This window comes from Leuresthes tenuis, unplaced genomic scaffold (genome assembly GCF_036924035.1).
Source record: "Leuresthes tenuis unplaced genomic scaffold, fLeuTen1.0.hap1 SCAF_10, whole genome shotgun sequence".
NCBI classification, from domain to species: domain Eukaryota; kingdom Metazoa; phylum Chordata; class Actinopteri; order Atheriniformes; family Atherinopsidae; genus Leuresthes; species Leuresthes tenuis.
In genome coordinates this window covers 7118431-7145698 of record NW_027325364.1, presented here as the reverse complement: position 1 = coordinate 7145698, position 27268 = coordinate 7118431, and the positions used below count along the sequence as shown (strand labels likewise).

The 27268-nt window shown below is 38.1% G+C and overlaps 1 protein-coding gene across 1 annotated transcript; it reads right to left on the bottom strand.

Annotated features, from left to right (window-relative positions):
* Window positions 1-398: 398 nt before the first annotated feature.
* On the bottom strand, window positions 399-24374 carry bcan (brevican). Its single transcript, XM_072393752.1, has 15 exons — window positions 24187-24374; window positions 15380-15462; window positions 14669-15061; window positions 14052-14226; window positions 13555-13682; window positions 12303-12596; window positions 11268-12182; window positions 10019-10756; window positions 8871-9101; window positions 7281-7385; window positions 7012-7170; window positions 4822-4904; window positions 4511-4655; window positions 4215-4397; window positions 399-3569 (listed from the first exon to the last, which is right to left on the bottom strand). The coding sequence occupies exons 1-15, from the start codon at window positions 24189-24191 to the stop codon at window positions 3454-3456; spliced, it is 3753 nt and encodes a 1250-aa protein (XP_072249853.1). The 5' UTR covers window positions 24192-24374; the 3' UTR covers window positions 399-3453.
* Window positions 24375-27268: the final 2894 nt, after the last annotated feature.

Here is a 27268-nt window from a genome sequence, read left to right as displayed (position 1 = left end):
ATCGTTGCAATTTACAGATGATTTGATCCAATTGACCTTGTCAAGTGCAGACTTCCAGCGTGCAGCTGGGATGGTTTACAGCCAAGTGTGAAGTACCCAGGAACGAGAATGAGCCACTCCAACTCTGAGACCTTTGCCTTCTGTTGGAAAACGGTGAATTGCCCCCTCTAGTTTGGATGAGTTGTTGTGTGAAGTGGAGAAGTTTAAATACCTCTGGTTTTGTTCACTTACAAGAGAGGTGTTCCATAATCTGGAACACCTCCCTGAGAAGGCGCTCTACGTGATTCTGTGAAACATGTAGTCGTGGGAGGTGTCTATACGATGTAAAACAACATGTCCACTGATCAAACCAAGACGTCTGCTTAAACTATATAATAATGACGGAGATCACAACTGAATTCTTCCAGGATAATTTTAATGTGTGTTTTTTTTACACAATTATATCAACAGACACTTATCCAGACTACAAATTTACATTTCCCACTTTCATTTGATCCATTTGTATGGGTTCATTAGACAAACAATTAAAATGATCTGCACTTTCATTTTTGTACCTATTACATTACTCCATGGAAATAATTAGATAGTCAATGGTTGCATTAGTTGGATCTTCAGAATATTTGTTTTCAAAGAAGAAAAACTGTCATATTAGTCAGTACACTGTCATCTAGACAAAAGAAAAGTCTATTATAATAATACTGTATGTTAATACATTTGTGGCCAAACAAAGATACAGTGAGACTGATTTTAAAAACATAGAGGACGAAGTTTGAGGGACACCTGAATTAAAAGCACCAGAGAAATGACAGAATCACTGATCTGCAAAGTGTTACATGAGGTGGTTTAGCTCTGACTGGATTTTGTGATATTTATTCATTTCAGAACGAAAGATGAGGCACCCATTTCTCTTTAACAATAAAGAACAGCTGAGATTTATCTATTATATCTGCTGACATGAAAAGTGCACTTAAAATATAGAAATGTATTCAACAATATTGTCTCAACACGGCAGAATGGCAGTCAAAAGAAAATATTTGCATTGACATAGCTGGAGCTTAGTTACGTTGGCAAAATTGACTTCATGTGTGATCATTTTCTGGAGAATCCAGCACAGTGGTGTAAAATGAAAATGCATTAAGAGGTTTCCGGTTCAGGGAAAACACGTCAGCATTACCAAACACAAAACTAACCGTTAACTGCCCTGTTAAGTTCTTTAGAAAAACCTGTGTTACAAGTTGGCTGGTTTGCCTGATCCTGCTATGTCAAGCTTCCATATAAAATCAAAGACAGTTGAGTCATTCTTTTGAAAAGAAGAAAGCAGACACAATACAGAATTACTACAGGAGACTGAAGGGACCACTACTGTACAATATACAATAAGTGGGTCATATCACACGACTGTTTGGGTAGCCAACTAGGCTGCATTACCCCCTTGAAATGGTCATTTACTCACCATTATCTGGCTAAATAACAGCTATGGCACGTCCCTTAAAGTCCTCCTCTTGTACAGGTTGTGTCTTTTGTACACTGAACTGTGAACTAATTCACAGTTCAGTGTATTTATGTCAATAATGGAATAATTAAAAAATAATTCTGTCTGAAAATCCAAAACATAACTTATCTAAACTTTATGAAGGAAATATTCAAAAGTGAGACTCTAGCATGTGCAGATTTTTGGTTTTACTGAGACATCTGTAATCAGCTCTTTTCAACTCTTAGTTTATTTGTTGATGCCTGTGAAGCCTTTCTACCCCCTGCAGTAGAGCTAGCGGGAGGACATGCTACTTGCATATCATCTGGTGTTGTTGACCTTCTTATGTTATATGTAATGGACTAGCTTTCTAGATTACTGAGTATGACTATGGATGCCCTTTACTTGTCATACAATGTCATAGTGATCTCTCAGCATTATGCCAGTCCACTTCCCTTTGTACGAAGTGCACACCAGCAGCTTTGTTTACACAATTTACACATTAAAACCCAATTAGTGTTTTGGTAGAATGGAAATCTGTAACAGCCGGTAGATCAGTTACAATTATCCAGATGTTAACGCTAGTTTGGGATCATTTGTATGAATGTCAAACATGTGCAATTCAATGAAAAAGAGCCTCCATGTAGACTATTTTCTGCAAGTCAGCAAAGCTGTAGCACCTGCAAAAGCCTTCTTTAGTTAATATAAGTTAATATAATGTGTCCAGGAAAACAATCATGATTGTGCTTGCTGTGAGTTGATTTGCATGTTCAGTCTGCACCCTCTGCTGCAGTGTTATACCGTTAGAATGTTAGAACAGACCAGTGATATTTTTCATTTCTAGAAGAGCATGTGCATTTTTTTCAACTTTCTTTGCACTTACTAGATAACTGCATGTTATCTAACAGTTGAATGTGCAACCTGTGGAAAAGGTACTGGGACACTTTTCAACACTAATAGAAATCCTATAAAGATAAAACCAAAGAATTTTTCAGTTTTAGTGACAGTCAGACCAGCTGATTCTGAAAATGAGTTTTATGAGAGTTTTATTCAATTTGAAAAAATAAAAGAAGGATACAGCAAAATGTGATTATGGTCTGTTTCTTTTAATCAAATGTTAAAATGCAGTGATTGGCAGATTTATGAATTTAACATTGCTATTGAATGGCGTGATTTCAGTCTCTACTGTTCTAAGAACACCTAAAACAACTAGATTCAGCTACATAATCACATATCATGTTAACCAGTACTGGTAAAATTGTATCATTGCAATGACTGACCTTTATATGTGCATTTGTCTTTCTTGATTTATTAACCTCATCACATCGTGTAGTTTTCTATCACCTACTGGTTTACATGATAGTCGAATTTGGTGTGCTTCCAGTAATACGGACTCTAAAATGTACATTTAAGTGGGCAACTTGAATGTCTGACTGAAGACTGAATTTATTTCACAGACACAATAGTCCCACATAGACATGAGCTTTTTCTACATGAGTTATCCTTTAGCATGACAGTTAAGAAACAATGAATGTTTCTTCCAAGCATTCTGTGGAAACATTTTTCTAATCCAAAAAGTTGGCTGTCAAACCAAAACACTGTTTAGTGTTTTGAGCAGTGAGCAGGATCCTATCTTTTGATTAGATGTGACTGTTTCATAGGAAAGCTTTGGTGGTTTTCATGGTTTTTAGAGATATACAGATTAAACAGCTATCAGCATAAGAGGGTTTTATATTTTAAATGGTCAAATGAACAGACTCTCCTAAAGCACAAGTTTTTCACAACCTTCAGACTGCAGTATTGGAAGACACATATTTGGATAACAGCACTTTCAAACTGTCCAGAATTTATGGAAATGTGGTCTTGAGATGAGTTTTTATTACAAATTGTTTTAAAAGTTTGACATAAGGAAGAAATTGTATGGAACGGTTCTTTGTAACACAGGAAAAATTGGAAAAACCGAAGGACAGCTGCTTTTTGCTTTAAAAATTCCACTTAATGTCCCAGAACAGTGGGACTGCTTTCTCTGTGGCTTCACCCATGACCTCCTCGTGCTGGTCAGGCTGTGAGTTAACGGAGTCGTCTTCTACTGAATGAGCTGAGGTGGAAGAAAACCCATCAAAATCATAATCAGACTTATTTTTGTAAAAATAAGCACACTATTTTAAAGCATTACTTTGCTGGTTTAAAATCGCCATTTTATAACATTTTCAGACTAAAGATTAAGAGAAGAGAAATCTGACAACTGAGATATTTTTGCTTTTTCAAACTTGATCTTCAACCAAAAAACAATGCCACGATATTTCTATCACTACATGTTTCAAATTATAGTCGTAGGCTCCTTCCTAACATCCAGACCCACATTTAGATGTCCTTTAGCTGTATTGCAGAGTTTCTCTTTAAATGCTCTGGGCAAAAGAAGATAAATAAAAGATCTGACCTTTTTTCCCCACCTCAAAACCTCTGATTTTTCTATCCATCTCAATTATCTAATTTCAGTCACCATGTTTCCTCTCTTGTCCCTGTCTCTGACCAAAAAATCATTCACAAAAAAATATTTTGAAGCATGACTCAATCAATAAAATACACCTGAAGGAGAGAGGAGCAAGGAGAGAGGAGGCTTGCTAGAGCTATTATATGACCTTTTGAGAAACTATGTAATCGTTCAGGTTGCTTTAAATTTCCGTGAGATTGTGATTGCTTCCAAGTGGCTAATAAGGTCCACAACATGTGATGTACTCACTTGACATGCAGGTAATCAGAGGCTCTTCCCACTGGCCACCAGGCAGGCATTTGATTACAGGATTGAGTCTCTGAATAAAACCCTCCTCACAGTAGTATCGCACCTTGCTGTTGGTCTCGTAACGCAACGACTTCTTTCCGTAGATCTTAGCAAAGGGAACCTGAGGTGGCTCTCCACAGGAGGCTGTTGGAAACAACTTTGCTTCTTACATCAAGTGTAATGATTAAAAAAATCATACAAAAAATTAAAAACTTTCAAAAGAGGGTGTTCGAAAAGTTTAAATAAGTAGAACTTACAGACGCCCTTTTTGCATGTGTATGACAGGTGGTAGTTGCATGGCACATCGCTCCAGCGGCCGCCGTCATGCCACACCATCACCACACAGTCCTCACCAGACAGGAAGTAGCTGTCAGGCTGGGCTTTGTTCCAGTTCTCATAGAGCTGACAGAGGGGTAAGCAGGTTAAAACACACACATGAAGGAACAGGGGGAATGAAATCCAGCTTTTTGATGTCATAATAACCTGATTTAAAACAAAAGGATGTGAAAATTAAGAACATTTAAAGGGAAAACTGGAAACAATTCAAAGAGTCGAAGTGTCTGCTCACCAGAGGGTTCCCATCTGACCAGAGGAAGTCTCCCTCAATGGTTCGGTCATTTAGCCCAATCCACTGATATTCCTTGTATTTGTCTAAATTAAATATCAAGATATGTATAATGGGTAAATGTAATATGTATGGTGATAAAAATAATAAGACAGTCATGTAAAATCCCCTTCTGTGGCACCTTTCTAGATCAGATGTAACAAAATGCTTCATGACAAGATGACAAGAAGGAAAAAGCTTATTTTTGCTCCATTTAGTAGTTACATGCAACATAAAATTTCAATTTCACAAAATAACATATGACATAGTATTCAAAAACACGTGTTCAAAAACATAGTCGTGCCAGAAAAATGGTGCAAAACATGTGAGATGATAATATTTAACTTTATCTGTGGTTTTGTATATGGCAGCGCTTAGATAACTTGATGCCAACTGTTAACCATGTAATTATTCATACTTAAGCATAATCATGTGTTGTTTTTTTATCCCCTCACCCTAACCAGCTGGACTGGCAGTGAAACCAAAACTAAATACAATTTTAAAAAGTCCTTGAACAGCACAGGGTTGAATTTAACTCAAACTATGTCGTCTGGTGACAGTCAGTAGTGTAACAGCACCTATCTGTGGACATGTTATGAACAGGCACAATGCCTGTTGAATATCTAAAATAGCCTACAGTAAAACACATCTGTAAGAGTATAAAGTATATCCTCAGAAAGAGTTATAATACTGTACACGGATAAAGAATTACAACCTTTAAACTGCATACAACTATAATATTTGTTAAAACTACAAGGCACATATTGAATGTCTGCAAACTGAACATGACTGCCAAAGTGGAAGTGTAAAGAGTTACCATCCATACATGTTAAGTCAACAAACAGTTCTCCAACCAAGGAGCAATGACTCCAAAATATCTTTGAATCAGCCATTTGTTGATTTTGCCACCATCAATGTTTACATTCCCTTGAGTCCTGTCCCTATCTCTTACATTAATCTGGAACACAGTTCTATGGTGCTATTTTTCATCGGGGTCTAAGGAGAAATGTTTTATGTCACACTCCTTTGTTTTGCAATTTAAAACATGCTTTCCCTTAATTAAGACACAATTAAATAAAACTGTATAATCATCTCCAATTCAGCATTAAATACTATGGGTTTATGCTCAGCTAACACTTTACATGCAGGTTAAGAGCCGGTAGCCAGTCAAAAATAATCCTTACATTTAAAACATGGAAGATTAAACATTATGTATGAATAACGTCCAATTTCAAAAATAGACTTGGAGAAAATGTGTACAGTTCACAGAAAAAACTGAGATCAGATGTAATTTTCAATGCAACAACATATAGTAAATACACAAAGCATGATACATTTATATTTAAAAAATTTTTTTTTTTTTTTTTCCAAATTCATACAAAGCTGTAGGTACTTTTGTCAAGACGTCTCAATCAGAGTTGCTCATGTATTACTCTGATCATCAGTTAATGTGATCCATGGCAACTCAGGGTTAAAAAGGAACCGGAGGAATGTCAGATCATTATCTCATCACAGTGCTGCCAGACAAAATAGGGACTTCAAGATCGTGACATAGAGATTCAAAGAGCTGGAACACTTGAAACGTCTATGTCGTGTCTGAACATATTTCACCCCTTTACATCTTTCATGAGCTTGAATCAGAGGAATGTTAGCTGGGAATGGTGGGGTAAGATTTTTCTTAAACCTTTTTTCTGTTGTAGCCCGCAAACCAGAGAGCGATGCTTATCTGGGGAATAAGCAAGTCTTTGATTGGCTAGAAACAACTAAACTAACACTGCCCCTCACAAAACCTTCATGTGTTTTAGAATGCTGTATGCAACATAGACCACTATGCAAACATCATCCACAACTCTGGAGTCAACTAAGTGTACTATATCTCCATTGAGTTAGAGTTTTAACCAATCAATCCAAAAAATGCACTTAAATAGCTTTTTTAAGATTATGAGGAAGTTAATCTTTGCTAATCTTTGTTTGCCCTGATGGATTAAATGTGTCAAATACTGCAATAGGATTTTAAACCATGATGAAACTGGGAAACACTGCCTTTAAGACATTCAATCTCAGATAATGTGGTGTGCTGTACAGTTCTTCCCAGATTCACTTGCTCCAAGTAATAACATCTAAATCATAGCAGATCTCAAGCCAAGTTTGTACCGTTGATATAGTCTTGCTCCTCGGGGGTCATGACAGAGAGTAGATGTCCGCCACACATCCGGCAGTGCTGCTCAGCTGCCTCCCAGCTCTGCTGTTTACTGAAGTGACGATAACAAAAGCTCTGAAACTTCTCCCACCCTGGCTCACATTCCTCTGCATCTAAAACAGCGTGGATAACATGGTAAAGACACATGTCAGGAGTTAATTATAATGTGAATTAGCAGAGACATTGCTAGAATGTGTTATATTAAAAATAGCCAGCACTATACCTGTCTGACACAAATCTCCTCCGTAACCGGGCAAGCAAAAACACCTTATTGATTCACCATCAACACAAGTGCCTCCATTCAAACAAGGGTTCTCCTGGCAAGAATCTGCAAACACAAGCAGATGAAAATCAAATCAGAATATGTATGGTCAATATTCAATATAACTTTAAATATTCATATTTCAGAAGAAATTGTATGCCTCTAGCATTAGATTTAGTTGTCACAGTTAGGGCTGGGAAGGTGCCACTATCAGGGTTTCACCTCTCATGCTGAAGCTCACCAAGCTCACTTCTGCACTGTATATACATTTTCTTTTTCAGTTAACTTTCATTATAAGTCCCTTTTCCTGCTGAACTCTTTGTCAAGTCAACACTTCATTTTGGAGCCAACAAACTGGGCCATAACAGAAGTCACGCACACATTATGCTTCAAGCTGTTTTCAACCTGAATGAGAATCGAATTTATTGTTTATTCTTATTATCTTGCCAGCAATTGATTTAATTTGGTGACCCCTACAAAGCTGCATTCAAAAGAAGAGCCCTCAAATATTTTACTGTCTGACTAATTGGCATCTGGATACACGACCCTGTCTTCATCAGTGGAGCTGAGGTGGAGCAGATGAAGTTTTATAGAAAGCCTCGCATGGTCATCACAAATCTCAACTCCAGTCAAGACAGCTTCTTAAAGCTTAAAATGAACAGGAACGATGGAGAGCATCTGGACAGAAACATCACAAAATGTGCTCAAAACATGCAGAGGATGAATTAAACCATTCAGTAAAACATTAGTGTTAAACATCAAGATATGTCCATTTATTGTGAAACTAAGTGACTACATCTGTCACGTCATTATATCATCAATCTTTTGTTGCATAATGATGCTGAAATTCAAGTGTGCATTACATGTTTTTAATGGAAAGCTACCAGCAGGTGGTGCTGTTACATCAGGTTTGGTTTCCACTAAATGATTACAGTATCATATATATTGTAAATCTTCAAAAAAGGGTCCTCTTATCATTAAGCATTAACCTTTTTCTCTTAGAAATGAATATTGATATTAAATATGAAAATGTCTCTTAAATGTAACAGTACAGTAAATTTGGAAACTTTATTTCAAACTTGTATAATAAATAAAACATTCTTGAGCTATTTATTTTCAACCACAAACAATATTGGTGTTTAGTATAAATATATCAAGTGTATATTCTAAGTGAGTAATGTAAATTATGTAATCTTTTCAACACTTAGCTCTGTTCATTGTTCATGATGGTTAGCTGCTTATGTAAGTTAAACATCGTGTGAGCAGTGAAAATACATCAATGGATTGCGCTTATTTGTATGTAATTTGAAAGTGTCAGCCAAGTGAGTAGATGTGAGTGAGTAACTAGAAAAGAAATCCATCTCAAACTAGTGTTGTTTAAAGTACGCTAAATTACACACTTAAGTTATTCATCTAAATGTATTAGATCAAATGGAAGGCTCCATCTGTTGTTTTCAATCTGCTTCGGCCTATTTTAATCAACAGTAAAAGCACGTTAACACCAGCTGTTGATACCGTTATGACCAGTTGAGCTTTATGGAGCACAACTACCTGAAATGCCTCCTTGTTTTGCAGCCGGCAGGGAGGCACCCATGGCTGTCCGCTCCACCTCGTCTTTTTTAAAATACTCAGGATGAAGGGTAGGAGCAACTATGGTCACATCACTGCCGTCGATGGCGAGTGCTGTACTCGAGGTCTTTTCTTCTTCAGGACGCCAGGTGCATATGTCAACCGAGGGCTCGTCTGTGCCGGGCTCCCCCTCACCTCGCTCTGATCCAGGTTCTGTTGAGACAGTTCAGTTTACTGTATATATTCATAGTTTATATATAGACAGAAAATGTCACAATGTGTAAAGATTTGACAATTCTATGTTTATAATACAAAAATACAAATGAAACATCAAGTAACAAAATAATTTAAATCATGCAAGTCTTCACAGAGAACTTTTTAACAAAAAGGTGAATACTGAATCTGTTGCTCAGTTTATTTCTAAGTTTCGGGGGTGCATTTGACATCTGGAGTAATGGTTTAGTTACGTATTATTTTTCTGTAAATTTTGTTCATTTTCAGCTCTACTTTATACAAATCAGTTGGTTAGACCACAAGCATGCTTTAAAGGTCTGAAGACCTGGTTGATTCTGAATTTTCTGCTTCTAAATTCAGACAAAACTCAAGTTGCTGTCTTTGGCACCTCTGAGCACCTCAGGAAGACACTGTGTAGCTATATAGTTACTCTAGATAGCATTACCTAAGCTTCCAGTATGACCTTGAGAAACTCTGGAGTTATTTTCAATCTGAATCTGTCCTTTGACAGCTCCCATAAAAAACTGGTTTCTTTAACCTTTGTAATACTGCCATAATTGGGAACATCCTAACATCCTGGTTTGAATTAAACTGTACCCTTCAAGTGCCTTCAAGGGCAAGAAAATCTTGGGGAGATTCAGTGTAAGGACCATTATCACCTGGAGTTGAGTTGATTTGCTGTTATACAAATACAACTGCATTGAATTTAATTTAATCATTTATCTCTATTTAGTTCAGTGTTGACATTTGTTTACATAATTTTTTTTTATTCTTTGTTTGATTTTGCAATACTTTAAGATTGAAGTGGCAAAAAACATATGAATCTATTCTTTGTTCCAGCAGCACAATTGACTAACAGAGTAGAGGAAGTGACTGTTCAATACACAAAAGTTTACCATTAATATTGCCTGTGGTAATCTCTTGTTCCATAGAGATGTCATCAGATTCCTCAGTGACAGGGGGCACAGCACTGTATTCCCGATCAGAGCGGGACTCCTGCGGTGTGGAGAACGAAGGTCCTGGTTCCCAGCCAGGTGTCATGGTCAAATGAGGGATCAGTGTGATTTTTATCTTTGATGGTGGGGGTGCATCAGTGCTAGCCTCATCAGTAATTTCATCCGAGGTGTGATCGACTGACAGTGTTGGGTTTGTCAAATGGAGTTCTGGTTTCGTATGCAGACTTTCTCCTGATAATTCACCTGATCCCTCCTCTGGATCGTTGTCTGTGATACTCTGGGCTGTGTTGAGGAAGACTGCAGGGTTTTCTCCTAATCCCTGCTGGTCATGCTTATCCTGAACATCTTCCAGAGATTCAGCATCAGATGAAATGTTACCTTGTGGTAGCATTGCTACAATCTCTGGTGAGATGGCTTCAGTCTCCACATAAGGTGGAGGTGGGGTTACAGACACTGGGGATGCCAACAATGTAAATGAATTATTTTGTAGACTGGAGTATGTGTCATTTATAACAACTCCAGCTAATGGGATTTCTACTGGATACATGTGTCCACTCTGCTCTGTTGGATCATCTGGTGCTGTCTCTTCTGAAGTGCTGCTGAATTCCTCATTACCATGGTCCACTGGGATAGAGGACTCTGTTGTTACACTTATGTGCTCTTGAGTGGGATTATAACCTGTAAAGAGGGGATATAATCAAGCATATTTGTCCACTTCTGAAAGCAGTTTAGATTGAAATTGAAAAAATGTGCAAAAACAGAGCAGCGGATAATGTTCAGTCAGATTTGAACATCAGAATAAAATTCATATTCAATGGCCTACAGGAAAATTATGTAGAAGTTGATTAATATGTTGAATTTTAAAGCATGGACTTTACTGGCTCTACTTATGCCTACTTCTGATTTTTAATACTGGCCCAGTATGAAATCTTAGATTGCTTTGAATCTTGGGACAAACAATGATAACCCTGCTATCCTTGATATCTCCTGCATTTTTACCATTAACTGCGCAGACATTTCACTGCACATGGAGGAAACAAATATTGAATTTTTGCTAAAAAAATTAACGACTACAGCAACTCCAGTTTGATAAGAATATATCTGTGAACAGCTGCAATTTAAAACAGTTGATACAGGTCCACAATGAGTCTAAAAAGTATTTTACTATGAGAGGCTGACATATACTCACTTGAATCAGAAGTAGGGAACGCTTCAGAGGTGGTAAGGACTTCTATACCCATGAAACGATGCATCGTAGAGTTCTTTATTTCCTCATCTAGATGAGGATTTGTGGTGTCCTCTTCAGATCCCTCTTCTGCTGGGTGCTTCTCAGGTGTCCTGTTATCAAAGGATGGTAACATAGTGGTGGTGTGGACATACGTTTCTTGAGTGTGGGGTGAAATGTCGGCTGAAATTTCCTCAGCAGTATCGGTGGTGGCTTCTTCTGGCTGTCCTGAGACATCAGATTCAGTTACAGAGCTGCGTTCCATGTGGACATCCTGAGTGTGGTCTTCTTGTGAAACTGGAAGATCACTTTCTTCCTGATGCACCTGAATTTCATCTGCCTCAGATGTGGCATTTACAAAGTGAATATCCATGCTTGCAGTCTCAGATATATGGTCTTCTGTTGGCTTTGTGCTTTCTGAAGTTCCAACATCAGTTGTTGTTATGGCAGGATCTTCAAGAGTTAGCACAGCATCAAGCTTTAGAGTAGCTGTTGGAAGAGACTGTTCATGATCTGTCTCTGGGTTTTCTTCAGGTGCTGGCTGATAGGACTCTGGGTAGCTGGCCTTCTTTACCAGCTCCCAGGTATATTTGGTGGACAAGCTCTCTTGATGCTCAGACAGAGGAGTCACAGACTGAGCAGGGTCATCTGTGAATGCTGATTCCTTGTCATAACCTCTTACTGGGAAATGAGCGTCCACAGGGCCCTCCTTTACTGGATTTGCGGTTTGGGCATGTTGCACCTCTTCAGCTCCGTCTGGCGTTATGTCACCTTGACTGATGTCCTCCTGTGTTGTTAAGAAAATAATGTCTTGGCCAATGTCCTCTGGCTCAGTGGCAAGAAAATCTTGGGGAGATTCAGTGTAAGGACCATTATCACCTGGAGAAAAAAGTGTGTTTTTAAAAAAAAAGTTATTTATGATGCCTTTCTGTCCTGTTAACCATCTCTCGACCTTAACAAAAACTGTTGCTTCCCCCCCAAAAAAGATTGCTTTCTTACTTTTAAAGCAATAGACATCATGTCGAGAGTGAATCTCTGGGAAGCCTGTCTGGTTGCTGTATTGGTAGATGGTTTTAACACCAGGTTCACCACCTCCACAGCGCTCTCTAGGGGTGACGATGGGATAACGCACGCTGCCGTCTGCCAGCCACCCAGGACTGCAGTGGTTTAGTCCGTCACTCCAGGCTGCATATAGCTGAGCTGTGGTGGCCAGCTCTGCACCATGACTCACACAGTAAGCCTTGGCCTCCCAGAAGGTGAAACGCTGGGGGGCAGAGCCATAGAACACCTCACCTTTAAATAGAGAGATAGATGTCGTGATTTATTTTCAATCTTTTAACTGTTAATTTAGCAGTAGTTTTACATGCTAAGCATGTAGCAGTCAAATTAATTATTTTTACAATTTATCTTCACAGTTTTTTCTTATTATTTTTATTTTTCCCACTGCTCTGTTTTCTCTGTACACACCTGTTTGTCATCAGTCATCACTCACTTGGATAGTTGTCTTCCTTATTTCTGTTGTTGCTTGCCAGATATATATATATTTTTTTTTAATCGGCCTTTTGTTGTGGCGTCACGTTGTGTTTTTATATCTACTTGTCTCTCGTTTGTACACTAATATTTTCCCTCCCAACATTTCTTTGTTCCTGTAGTTTTTCCAGACTGATATTTTATTCTGCTTTCCTGCCTACTGCCTTTCTGTTTGTTTGCTCCACTGCCTGACTACCCATGCTTGTTGGATATTACCTGGCTTTGTCTTGTCTTGAGTCCACATCCTGTCACTGCATCATAATATGTCATTATAACAGATGTCTGGGGTGTATTCTCCATGTTTTTTTATGACTGTATGATCAAAATTATCTGGACATATTTCCATTTCCACTATGTCACCTTTAAACAATTAATTAAAAAAACATTAATTTGCTGTTGTAATGACTTTAACTCCCCTGGATTGTTCTAATGCGATCTTTCACTCTGGAATAGTTAAATATATAGTAAACTGAGTAGCTGCTGCAGCTTAAATGAGTCAGGTAGCTTAAGTTTTGTCCTAAGTAAGTAAGAATCCCAGTGTGACATCCAGTGGCTACATAAGGTTGTATGTTGCGCCTATAATATTGTTTGTATAAAATATCTGAATACTCAAGTTCCATTAGTTAAACATGGTGACAAAACCAAGGAGTCCGTTTAGAGAACAAAAGCAAAGAAGATGCTATAAAATTTAAACTTGAGTTTTTCATTGAGGTTGTCTGACCATGAATATTCTCTATGTAGCAGTAGACGTCATAGAGCTCATCAGGCTCTAAGAATCCATAGCTTCTCACTCCTGGCAGGCCATCCATGTCTCCAAAACAGCCTTCTCTTGGCATCTGAATGGGATATCTGTGGATGGAATGTCACATGTCATTGAGGTGACAACTGCCTCTTCTTCTGTAATGAAAACAGCAGAATGAGGGCTTTTCTAAGTGATAAGGTGTGCAGATATATTTGGTTTGAGATCAGACGATAAGGGTAAAGGGTATATGAAATGTTAGCTGGAAGCACCTCTAACTGACTGACCTCTATACTGGATGTATGCTTAGCCACACATGTCATTCACTGCTGTTGTTAATATTGAGCTATTAGAGTGGTGCCAAATATAAACTCAGAAACTGGGTTTCTAAATAACTCAAAATGCAGAATTTGAAAGCTCAGAGCCCATCAAGTGTAGCATGTTGTGTCCTATTGGACCATTTTCTCTCAGGTCCTGACCTCACTGAGTGGTCTGAGAGCCAGCCGGCATCGCACTGCTCATATCCGCTATGATAGGCTGCAAGGAGCTGCTCTGGAGTGGCGATGTGAGCCCCAATCGCTTCACAGGCCTCTCTGGCTTGCTCAAAGGTAAAGGCATACCGGCTGGATGCATCACGATAATGAAACACCACACCTGAAAAACCCAGATGAAGAGCTTTGTGAAGTCTGGACCCTCTTAATTATTCTGCAAAATACTCACAATATAGGATTCAGATATAGTCAAATACTTCACTATACCATGTTTTGATCACATCAACAGATGAAATATAAAACTATCACAACAATTTCTGAGGCTGGATGGATGCCTTTTAGTTCATGTCAAATTTGTAGTCACCCACAGACTCTAAACAGACAAGATCTATATATGTATGTGTATATGTGTATGAGTATATATAGCTTATACAGTATATACTATATATATATACATTTTGTTTTAATACTTGAATTTTTATCGCTGTGTGGTTAATACAAAAACAATAAAGTCTTAAAGTCTGAGAAGTATTTCGATTTGATCATTTTTAGTTTTATTTGCTCGTCTTTCAGTGTGATAAATAATATTTTTGACAACATCTTACCCTTGACCTTGACCTGAGCCACATCATCAGCGTCCTCCAGGCCCTGCTGTACCTCGCAGCGGTAGAAGCCAGTGTCGTTTTGCCTCAGACTCTCCAGATGCAGGGTGAGGTCTGCAGGGGAGTAGGCATAATTGAGAAGCGAGGCCCGGTCTTTGTAAGCTTCGCTGACTCTCACCCTGTCACCCCGAGCCACCAGGATTTCAGTCTCTTGATCGTGAGTAAGGACGCTCCATTTGACACGGGGCACAGACAGCACAGCATGACGGCCGTTGGTAGAGGGGGACGGTGGCGGGTGGGCCAGCGACACCAGGCAGGGTAAAGTTAGAGAACCACCCAGCACAGCAATCACAGGCGGGGTGGTGGTGATGGTTACCTGGAGGAGCTTTGAATCATCTGAGGAAAGGCAAGCTTTAAATTAACTTCTTTATAGATCACATCATTTATCATGCATCATTTTCTTTCAACTTTCAGCCTCTTTTTGTTTAGTGTAGAGCCGTGTCAGTTAACCTTGATTTTCTCGGACGTTCGAACACCCTTACGATTAGATTCCAGAGTGTGCATGTCAGCAAAAACAGTAAACAACAGGAAATAAGTGAAGACCACCCCGCTGTCTCAAAACGTCAGAGGTCACCATGACTTAATGAAATCACAGATGTCTGTAGTGGAGGACAGTGGTGAAAGTGACACAGATAGAGAGGGATGTGTGCATACCTGACTCGTGGTGGGTTGTGGAGGGCGATGGCAGGACAAGGAGACAGATGGCAAACAGCAGCACAGGTGGAGGCACATCCAGTCTAAAATACAAGAAGAGAAGAGGAGGGGGAGGCATAATGTTTGAAATTAAACATGACAAGAAAATCTACACTATGGACACAACCACTCATTTAACATTTGTCTTTGGACAAATGTTGGCTCTGTCATCTGTTCATTATCAATGAATCTGGTCATTATCAGCAAATAAAAAAATCTAAGTGAATGAGTCGTTGATTCTACTTGTACTGATAAGAGAGAATCTAACTTTCAATAGAAGTTATTCCTCCATTTTCCAAAAAATATTCAAAATACATTTTACACACACACTACTTTATTTTACTCTTAATAATCAGCCTGCAGCTGATTGTGCTGAGAATACTGCACAAATTGATGAACATTTCATTGATTTAATTTTATTTCACAGTGCAGTTTATTTAAATGTTTGTTTTTCTTCTAGTTATTTTTTCTTTTTTTTCATTAAATATCTAAAGTGCAGTTCAAAATTTTTGAAAAGAGCTGACGATATTGCTTTATGTCAACAGAAAAAACATTTATACAAACATGTGGAATGTTCATGTTGCACTGGTGCTGAGTCAAAAACATAAAGGATGGTTTTAGATTTAAGGTCACTTTTCTGTGTTTTACAGTTTCAGATGCATTTCAAGCCCTTCAAGGTTCTATTTCTGTTGATTCCACGAAGGACAATCTTTTATGTGATTATATTAGAAATCTTAACAGATTTTTAATTGTATTATAATTGCCTTATGTTATTTATTTTTGGCTTTAGGCCATGTTGTTGAAGGCTATCATAGCAAGGGCATTCTGATATATCACACAATAGTTTATCTATATCTCCCTCAAGGGACACCTCTAAATAAACATCTGTTACATTGAGGTCCATGTCAGATAAGTGCATCCATCCATCCATCCATTTTCTATACCCACATAATCCAGGTAAGTGCACACAAACTTAATTAAGCCATTTAAATATATGTGTATTTACCAATCTTGGATTTAACCAGAACTATACCAGAATTTTAACCCCGATGGGCGTGACAGCAGATGGCAGTGAGGTGTTTTATGTGAACTATTAATGGTTTGTAAGAGCAGAACAGGGTAGCAACTTTAGCAACACAGTCTGCGCATCTTAAACAAACTTGGAATGTGGTGAAAAAAACCTACGATCTGCCCTTTGAAAATTTTGAATTATCCAAAAGTAACTCGGTGTACAAAGGATGGATTACAGTCTAAAAAGGAAAGTGATAAACAGTGAGGGCATCATTAATATGCATCAAAAGAATTTGTATAATTGCTCTCACAGTGAAATGGGTGAGAAATATTTCAACACAGCAAGTTTTAATAATATTTTTTATTTTTTCATTTGTGCAAACGTGTACAGACTGATGATTCCATCAGAATGTATTAAAACCTAGGTTATTTATGGCTTGAAGTCGTAGTCGCTTGAAAATGTGACAGAAATTTTTGATCCAACCATAATATTGATGATATTATCTATTCAAAATGTTACCTAATCATGGGTAACTGTGCTGTGTGTTTATGTTTGTCATGCACATGAATCCATGTGGACTGAGGACAGAAACTGAGATCCCTGTGGGTGGAATATTTTTAAGACTTGTTTTAGGGGGAAATATTGGGATTAGGTATCAGTTGTGGCTCAGTTTTGATGGTTTAGATTATACTGGGGTGCAAGAGAACGAATTATTTCCACGAGTAAGCCCCCCTCCCCATGGGAATGCATGACTGTGTTTGCAGCAATAGACCGTCTCAGACAGACAGAGGGACTGCCTGTGTGTCCTTGGAGTTTTCTAGCTGCTCTGAGTCAGACTTCAGGAGCTGCAAAATGTGAGCTGAATTCTGATTCCTCTAAAACTTCCAAGAGGGTCGGACAGAAGCCCAGCTGCCAGCTTAACTAGATCTATACGATTATCACCATAGTTATGCTGAAGTATACCCACATTTGTTTCCCGATATTTGTTTTGTTTTAACTCCTGTTTCAGTTACAGTTACATAATTTTCTACAGCAGAGTACAACACTGTTTTAGCTTGCTTTCCACTGCTTCTCATCACACCAGAGGCAAACAAATGTGCTGATTCACTTTAACAACTGTGAAAGACTTTTACACAAGAACAGGAAGCCTAGATAATAAAATCGCATGGAATGACTGCAAAGTTATTGTGTGCTGTAAAAATTAAAACTTCTATTTCAAAGGAGTCCCATACAAGTTGTACAAAATAAAACCTGAATACATATGCAGATTTTACTTTATCTAAATTTGAATCAATGTTTTTTCTTTTGTGCATGTAAAAGCACTTTCGGAGTTATCCTCAAAGCATTTTAATACAGGATTTTAATACATTTTACTCCTAAAAGACAGAACTGTTCTGTCCTATTCTGACAGTATCGTCACAGACAGTACTACTGCAGCACTGTGGAAGAAGCAAGGAGTTCAAAAATCATCATGCACTAAACTGGGTCGAATTAAACGATAGTTTCCTCTTGTAATGAATATTACTGATCATCTTATTTAGCCACAAAAGGAAAACAGCAGGTGACCTCTGTCACAAGACCGGACTTCACTTCCATGTGAATCTTCACTTCCATGTGAATACACCTGTATTAATAAGCAATTTGACTGAAGGAAGTAAATCAGGCTAAATTAAAGTGATTGGTTTAAGCAAAGTCTCAAATTTGTGTGTGTTAGATGAGAATAAATTAACAACATCTCAGTGGAATCAGACATAAGAGTCTGCAAGCTTTCTTTTAACTGAAATGAGTATTAAACTTGCAATGAAGAGGGAAATTAAAGTTTGTTTTGTGGTTCTCAGCAGAGACAGACTTCTAATCAAAACAGGATTAATATGTAATTACTCAAAGGTTTTCTTCTAATGCCTCACTTTTCCAAAATGAAAGCTTTGAAGACAGAGAAGCCACGTGGGATAAAACTAGCTGCTGGAATTGTTTTACTGAACAGAGCTGGAAGCTGACAGTTATTAGTAAAACATACATGGGAAAATCCAACAAATGAGCATCAGCAAACCTATTTTGAATGTGAAAGACAGAAATTTGGGGTGCTTATTGGTATAAGATACCTATGAAAATCAGTAGCACCAAATACTGATATAAAGCACACTATGCAAATAGAAAGGCACTATTCTTTCAAAAGCAATTAAAACCACTGTTTTGTAGTGTCCTGATTCAAACGTTAATTTGCTCTTAGACAATCAGAGCTGGCTGATAGTCAGACTGTCATTCAGCTGCCCTGCTGAGTAAATGCAGACAATGACAAAATAAAGTCTGACTGGCTTTTTATCTATAGCATTGAGACTTAATATACTGTAGTATATGAAGGCCACCACAAAACTGTCATTCCAAGAGGGTTTCACAAACAAACACTTAAATCTAATAAATCTAATCTAACAACCCATCTGTAACATTGATATTGACTAATCTGCAATAATTATCACTGTGGACAATACGAGTTCTAGACTGAAAAGCAGACAGTAAATGTACCTTTTTTGGCACACTGAGGGGCACCAGAAAAGTTTTGTTAGATTGTTACTTATTCTGATATATTCTTACTATTCAAATATATCAATAATTTTACTTTCAAAAACTCAATCACACACTCTTTGGTACTGATCTTCTTGCCATTACCTCATTTCCATACAGCATGGAAGGCAGGGAGACAGTGGGGGAGGGAGAAAGAGAGAGGTGGTTTTCCCCGGGCAAAGGATGCATCCCAGGCAACATCGCAAGTGGCTGAATAGTCTATGACTTCACCTTGAGGGAAAGGAGGTTAGGGCCAAGAGAGGATGTTTGACCGCTCAGTTTGCCAGAGAAGGTCATCTGAGGCTGCAAAGGAGGAGGGAGAAGGAAGGGGGGATCTACATTCTTAAAGGAGTGCACCAGCTTTGTGAGAGTTTGGCCCATTTTGCCACTTTACCCAGTGTGTGATGACAATGCTGGTGCTCCAGTAGACAGTTCGGTGCAGAACACATGCAACAAAACGTGTGCTCACTCTGAAATGATCAGACTGTCCAAAAACATCTTCATGTTTGAGACTTTTATCTCATGTTTGCATATCAAAGGTTTAGCTAATTTATGGATGAAGGGTTATTCTTGACTTTTGGAGAGTAGCAGTTTGATTAAATAGTTTCAAATCAGTTTCACTGAGCATCTCTCAGATAATCTTAGTGGACCTAGTTTGCTTGGTTGTCATCAAATAATGTTTAAAGTAATAAATCAGATGTATGGAGGACTGTAAACAAGAACACATTAAGCCTAAGGGATTCAGACAGAAAACAGCCCTGCATTTATTAACAAGAAATATTCTAATACATGAATTAATAAATAAAAAAGGCACTTTTTTCCTTGCTGGGGAGCATATATTTGTCTTAAGTCCTCACTAACTCTAAAACGCAAGAAAAAATAACTTGTTTGCTGCCCCATAGCTTTGAAAACATTTATTGTGGATTTCAACATCATAATTCCAGGTCAGAGCAGAGTTATCCAGCTTGTCCATCTTTTAACCTCTGAAGTGGGAAGCTGACACTCTTTCACTTTTGCTTTTTACTTAAGTTTTGAGAGTACATTTTTATCAGTAAAAAGAAAACATGCTCTTAATGCTCTTCCAGGTCTTTTTCTCATGTTTTATATATCTGCAATTATATTTGACTTTTCTGGGTGCGTTCTTTTTTTGCATTCAGAAAATGGAAAGTCTGATTCGCCCACTGTCACTGAATGCACCACCAACATCTGGGAACTTCAGAAAAATGTAAAACAAAACACAACAGAAACATAATAATGACAATGATGAAGAAACACTGGTTGACCAGATTGTTATCTCTTTAATAGCCTATTGATAAATGTGCTCAAATCAAACAAGGGCTGTCGTTCATCATGTCTGATCAATATGCAGATTGGACCATTCCTTTAACTGGTGGCGTTCTTGCCTTTTAAGTTACAGCAAGGCGATTATGAATAGAACTGTCCATATGTTGTTGTTTTTTAATCATTAAGATTTGGTAAGTGCACTGATTGCAGTATTTAAAATCAATGCATGCAAACGAACAAATGCAAACGAACTCAGTGACACTGAAAGTCTTTCACACATACAAAACAACAGCACCAAACACCGTCTCCAACGCGTCTGTCATTCAGATTTGAAAATGAGTGCAAGACCACTTGCTGAGCCACTATTAGACCAACCTGACCTCCCCCAAAACCCTCCGTTTTCTCACGGCAAGGACCACCACCGTTACACTGTTCTGCCCCTATGCAGATCGTCATCCTTCCAGCCCACCAGTCCCACATCACACCACCTCAAAGGATGCCCATCTCCAGGGGCAACCTGAACCCCCCCTGACAGACACAATCTGACAGGAAGCAAGGAGCACCCGGGGAGGGCTGTGAAGCAAGGGAGACCTCTTAGAGAAAAGAGGTAGAAGCAGGAAAGAAAAAGGCTCCGTACAGCATGACTGAGTGCTAAGAGAGATGTTAAGTTCACGGGAATGATTTGGAACAGTTCACCAGCCAGCCTCAAGCAGCAGCCATGTCTTATTAGCTTTTAGCTGCTGACTCTCAGAGCTGGAGGGCAAAAACTGTTAAAGCTCTGACAAAAGTCATAAGCTGAGCTGCTCGGCTGTTTGCTGCAGCAGAGTTTCAACTTGAGTATGAATAAGTGCCACAACAGGGTGAGAAAAAAAAAACAGTAAACACAGAATTGGTATTGACTCAAACTGTTTGAGTCACTTTTCTGAGGAGCTGCAGGAAACTTACTGCGGTTGCTGTGGAGAAGTGGCACCTCCTGAAGTTACTGGAAATTGCCACAACACAATAACCTGCATCACATGCTGCCTGCACCAAGAATCAACTTTGATATACTTTACTGAGCGGCCAAAATAAATTTTAATTTAAAGCTTCAACACTCGATCAATCAAATGTTTAAATACGCTTTCAAACAACATTTTGTGAGTAAATGTGCTGTAGATTTTTTTAGCAGAGACATCTAGAAGTCTCAAAGTGATGGACTGAGGAAAAACTGATAGGGAGTACAGAGCAATAATAAAATACTTATAACAGGTATTCTGATAACAAGGAATAATTTACATATGAATGTTCATTTTAATTTTGTTCACTGTTGATTTGATTAAGTGAGAAATACAACATAAGAATTCCTGAAAATGTTACTCTGCCCTCCAGTGAGAGAACTGTGGTGCCCTGAAGTGGAGCATAGTAGCAGCTTAGCAGCATAGCAGCTTTTTAAAACAAGTGATCAGTGACTTATCATTGATCACTCTGTGTAAAGCTAAATACATGTAAAGATATGAAATTAATTCAGTCTGTGAGACACTCACAGCTTCAACGAATAACATCTCTGTTCAGATTTCTTAGATTTGACTGTTACCCATGGCTTCCATCAACAATGATGATGAGGTTAAACCTCAAGCTTCCTATTCGAAGCAGATAGCGCAAACTTCTTTCATTGTATGCTGTAACAATTCCTTCTCTTCTCACTTAGTGAAGCCTGAAATGTAATCTTAAAATGTAACAATTAACCTCATATATGAGTTATTTTAATTATAGTGAACAGGAGAACAGCTACTTACAGTCTTGTGAACGACCACACATTCACACATTACTTTAAACATTTTTATGGCCTCTCATTGCTGAATCAGAAGGCAAAAGATCGGCTTTATAAAGTGTGTATGATTGTAATAATGTGTGCAAGATCTCCACAGTTGCACAAATGCAGCTTATTTTTTTGTTAGTATAATTTTGATCATAGTCTAATGTTTAAAATCAGTTTAAATTAGCTAAATGTAGTCAAACGCCTATATACTCTAATAAGTCTAATAATTTCCATAATAGACTCTTTCCATTAAAACTCTCATGGACCATAGTCTATCATAGTCTATGAGAGTTTTAATTACAGTGTCAAATTGGAGCTCACTGTTCAATTTCACTTGAGAAAATACTTGAACATTTCGATTTGTTCAGACTTTTTACTCCACTGTATGTCAAACGTAATTGTTACACCCCACCCGAATTAATCAGACAGCCATTGTGTGCAGAATAAGATTTCACAAACAATATTGATTAACTTTCCCAAAAGTGTAAACTGTATAACTGCTAAAAATATCAGTAATGCTGATATTTCCACAAAAACTTCAACATATTTTTTTGGTACTTGTGCCAATGATAAGCAGAAAATATATCAGGCTTTTAACAAAAAAATATATCAATAAGAGGTCATTTTAATCATCCTGGCTGGAGTCTGGAAGTAATATCTGATTTTAACCTGAGTTTGAGGCTCATGTCAAACATCTTTTTTTTCCATTTTAAGACAATCAGAAAAATCAAGTAATTCCCTTCAATTGTTTTCTCATCAAATGTTTTGCATGTTTTCATTTTAACTACTATAATCCACCATACTGAAGTATCAATCAGAGCTCCTTTTATTGCCTCCAGTTGGTTCAAAAAGCCGCAGCTAGACTCATTACAGGAACAAAAAAGGGCGAACATACCACCCCTGCTCGCCTCTCTGCACAGTCCCTGTTAGATTTCATATTGATTTTAAATGCTTGTCACTCAACTTTAAAGCGCTGAATAACCTTGCCACTAAATGCATCTCAGCTCAAGTCAAATCAAAGTTGATTTCTTTAGCTTATTTAAAACAACCTCAGTTTACCAAAGCTATATCAATATGAATGTAATCAGCTGTGACTAAATCAGCAACAAATTAAACTAAAATCAGCAACAACAAAAAAACCTGCATCAAATAAAATTAAAGTAAAACCAATCAAGTTAAATTGAAACAAAATAAAATAACAGTTTGTTTCTACTATAAAAGCCAAGATATCCTGTTCAAGGACTAGAAGTGAGCAAAAAAAATCGGTTGTCAGCAGTGTTTTAAAAAGATCTGGAAGGTAGTTTGCTCCACAGATTACTGACCTGGTGTGTTCCCTTCTGACCACTGAGATCCACAGGTACTGCCCAGCTGTTTATTCCCAGGTCACAGTATGTGACAAAGGGAGTCTGGGCCTTGTCCATTAGAGCCTCCATTTTAGGAAACCCTTTGCCAACTGAACTCAGTTACACCAAGTCTGTTGTACTTTGAAACCTCTCCTTAAAACGTTCCACTTTGTGAAAACCTTTGGCGACGTCTGATATACTTATCAAGCAATTTGTAATTGTAAGGTTTGGAAAATCCATCTGACTAAACTCACACTATCTGCTTCTGGTAACACTGTTAAGAAAACAGCTATGAAAATCATATTTCAATTGAATTAACCAAACGTGTTATTATTATCATAATTATCATTATCATTATTGTTCACAAGCAGAAATTGGAACTTGAACTACAATCTCATGATTACTTCTTTTTTTTTTTTTTTACAAAGAATGCATTGCTGTTATGTTGGATCATTTGTGCACTGGTATCGCTATTCAATAAGGTCACAGAGATTCTCTTTGAAAACATGCAGTGATGCTGCAGCAGGTGACATCTAATGATGTTAGCCCATTTCTCTGCACGCGCCCCGCACATGTCGCACTCTTTGGTTTAAAAGATCTAATGTTGATCCAAATGTGACCCGTTCATTGACGGTGGTCTTTTCCTGTGCAAAGAGAACATGCAAGCTCCATGATTTCAATTTAAGCAGAGTGACATGCTGCAGAAAGAAATGTAAGAGCTGGTCATAGTTTGTACCATTAACAAGCACGAAAAAAACAGCGGACTTACTTCATTTTCAGCGGGGTTAACTCTCGGTCTCGCTTTCCAGAAGTTGTGAAGCCGCGGTGTCTTCTGGACGAAACCTTTGGACAGGTGCGGGCTTTATTTCCTCCTGCAGCCCCTCAGCGCTGAAGTGGGCGACTCTTTTCCTGCCGCCGGGATGTGAGGATGTGAAGAGAGGAGAAACCGGGATTAGCGCAGTGTTAAAGGACCAAAGACCCCCTCCCTCCCCTCCTCCTCCTGCCTGGAAAATGCTCAACCTGCTGAGAGGTGAATGCTGTACAATAACAACCTTAATCGATTATTATTCCCACACTTTCTTAGTGAAATTAAAACTAAGTGGGAGGTCCCCAAATGTTAATCTCATATAAATTGAAATACCTGATTTTTGGCAACACATGACTCAATGTTAAAGCTGCATTTCATCGGACTTTTTTGGCCACAAGGGAGCAGAAGAACTTCAGCTACACTGTAATCAGAGACTTTCTGGGCTCTCAGTTGTACGCATACTGCAACTCATCTAGCCTCCTTTGCTGCAAATTCAAATTGGTAAATATTCCGTTCATGACATTTTCTTTAAGAGCCTAGACACTTAATTTTTATTCAGAAATGTTTTTATCTGGCCACAGAAGGAAAAAGCAATATCCCAGGACACGAATTGGTGACTGTTTCAGAAACCTCTGTGAAATGGTGTAATTTCTGAAAACAATGACACAGATTATTACTAATCTTACAGTTTATTCGAATATCGGAAACAATCAAAGTATTTACTGACCTGTCACAGCTGTTTCACAGGAGATCAAAACTCTTCCAGATGTCTGCTAAAGGTAACAACACTGTAAGGATAATCAAACTCATTATAACTACACGATAATCATTTCATGGATATTTACACGATATGAGTGTAAATATGTTTGATGGTAGAATTGTTTTACATGTAGTGACTCAAACATTCTTGTATGACAACCTGCTTCCAGTAGACAAGTGAACCTATTCTTTACCACACGTGCTCAAACACCAGCAAATCTTCTTTTTTATTTTTAAAGCAGAGAACAGAGAGGCTTTAACATGAAAACCATTAATGAATCACCCAGATGTTCTCTACCACCTGGAAACATGATCATTCTGAGTACTGGTCACTATGGGCGACCTTTTTCACACAAAATATTGATTCAATGAAATAATGAACTAATCCTAATCAATTATCCCATTTATCTTATTGAGGAGCTGTAGGATGCTTGAATTACACACCAGTTCACACTGTATATACTATATGTGTGAGTTTATCTAAAAAACTGTAGAGTGGACGAATTCCCGATGGTGTGGCACTGTGTAATAAAAAGCGAATTATGCACATGGTGATAATGCTGGGCCATGACTAATATGTACAGTGTGTGATGTGTGTATGGGAAGGGGTATACAATAAAGAATAAAGAGTAATATAAAGCGTCTAGCTCCCAGAAACTTGACCCATGGGGCAATAAATTCCATAAAATCATTATTGAATTGCCTAACAAAACCAGCAGTGCTCTTTCATGTAATTCAGGGTCTTATTAATACAGCAGTTGATCCCTTAATCTTCTTTAACATCACATTTTAAGAAAAACACTTAAACTAATATTGTGTGAGCACATTTAACAAAGGACTAAATGACATGTATAGAAAATAAATATTCAGCCTAGAACTTGATGAAGAAAACATAGTTTAAACATATTTCTAACATATCAAACTCACACAAAAATCCTCTTTATGGTTGTTAAAGTTCTGGGTTTCATTTATAAAGCTAACAAAATGATTCACAGATCATCTAAACCAGAGAGATAGATGCAGCACTTTTTCCACAAACTGGTGGAAAATAAATCCAGTTTATCCTTTAAGAGTCGCAGGGGGCTGGTCTTTAACCCAAAAGCTGACGCAACTTAGGCTACTTTGTGAATGAAAGGCATCACATGACAACAAAGTGGTACGTTTTGATTATGTGTGTAAGATAGAAACCAAAAACAAATGAGGTGGATGAGCTCCAAAAGATTCCAGGTTTGGTTGAGCACCGGCCAGTCCATTGCACATGTTAGCATTTCTCCTGCCAGCCTAAGTTCAGGCAGTATATTCTTAACCTGTAGACTTTACACAGAGATCAATAAGTTTTCATCAATAAAGACACTGACAGTTGGCTCTTTCTTTTACCAGAAAAGAGAATGATAATAATAATGATGGAAATTAATTTTAGTTGGTGTCTAATTCAGTATTATATTTACACCCCTTTGCTAACAGTGGTTTATAAAGAAAATGCTTTTTGTGTCCTGTGGGAAATGAATTCATTTTCCATATCCAGTTTATCCTTTAAGAGTCGGGCTGGAGCATATCCCAGCTGTCTGCAGGTGAGAGGCAGGGTACACCCTGGACAGGTCAGCAGTCCATCACAGGGTCGCTAGGAAATGATCAGCTGAAAACAAATCTGGCAGATGTTAAAAAGTATCACCATATTTTCTCAAAAAGTGCTTGTGAATCATGGCTTGGGTTAGTGTGGACTGTTTGGTGCTTTTCTACCTCATTAATGAGGCTTTTATGCCCAGTAGTTGTGTCTGGTGTGCTTTCTCAGGAAGGATGGCATGCTGTATAATTAATGTGCTGGTGTCAAATTCACAGCAGGGAAATAGTGCTGATACACTGAGCTTTAAGGACAAACACATGCCAGAGGGGAGACAAAGTGGAGCAGTGAGACTCTGACCAGAGTTTTGACGGGTGCCAAACGTGGCAGGTGATAAAATGATATCCAAACAGATCAAAGGCCGTGTAGGCAGATTAAAACAGGCTGGTAATGATGCTAAAATACTCCTTTAGTTTTTTTACATTAATAAAAGTAAGAAAGAAACTGATTCAGAAAACAAGACAAATGTGTTAGAGGCTTGTTCGCATGTGTTGGATCACCACTTAGCACAAGACAGTTTTTAAATGCATTCTCTTGAAATCTGACACATTTGTTGGTCCCAAGAGGATAAAGCCTGCTGACCCTCCTGACTTTTCCTCAAGCAGCAACCTGAGGTTGACTGTTTTAATTATTAGTGAGTAATTTTAGTTGAAGGATTATGAT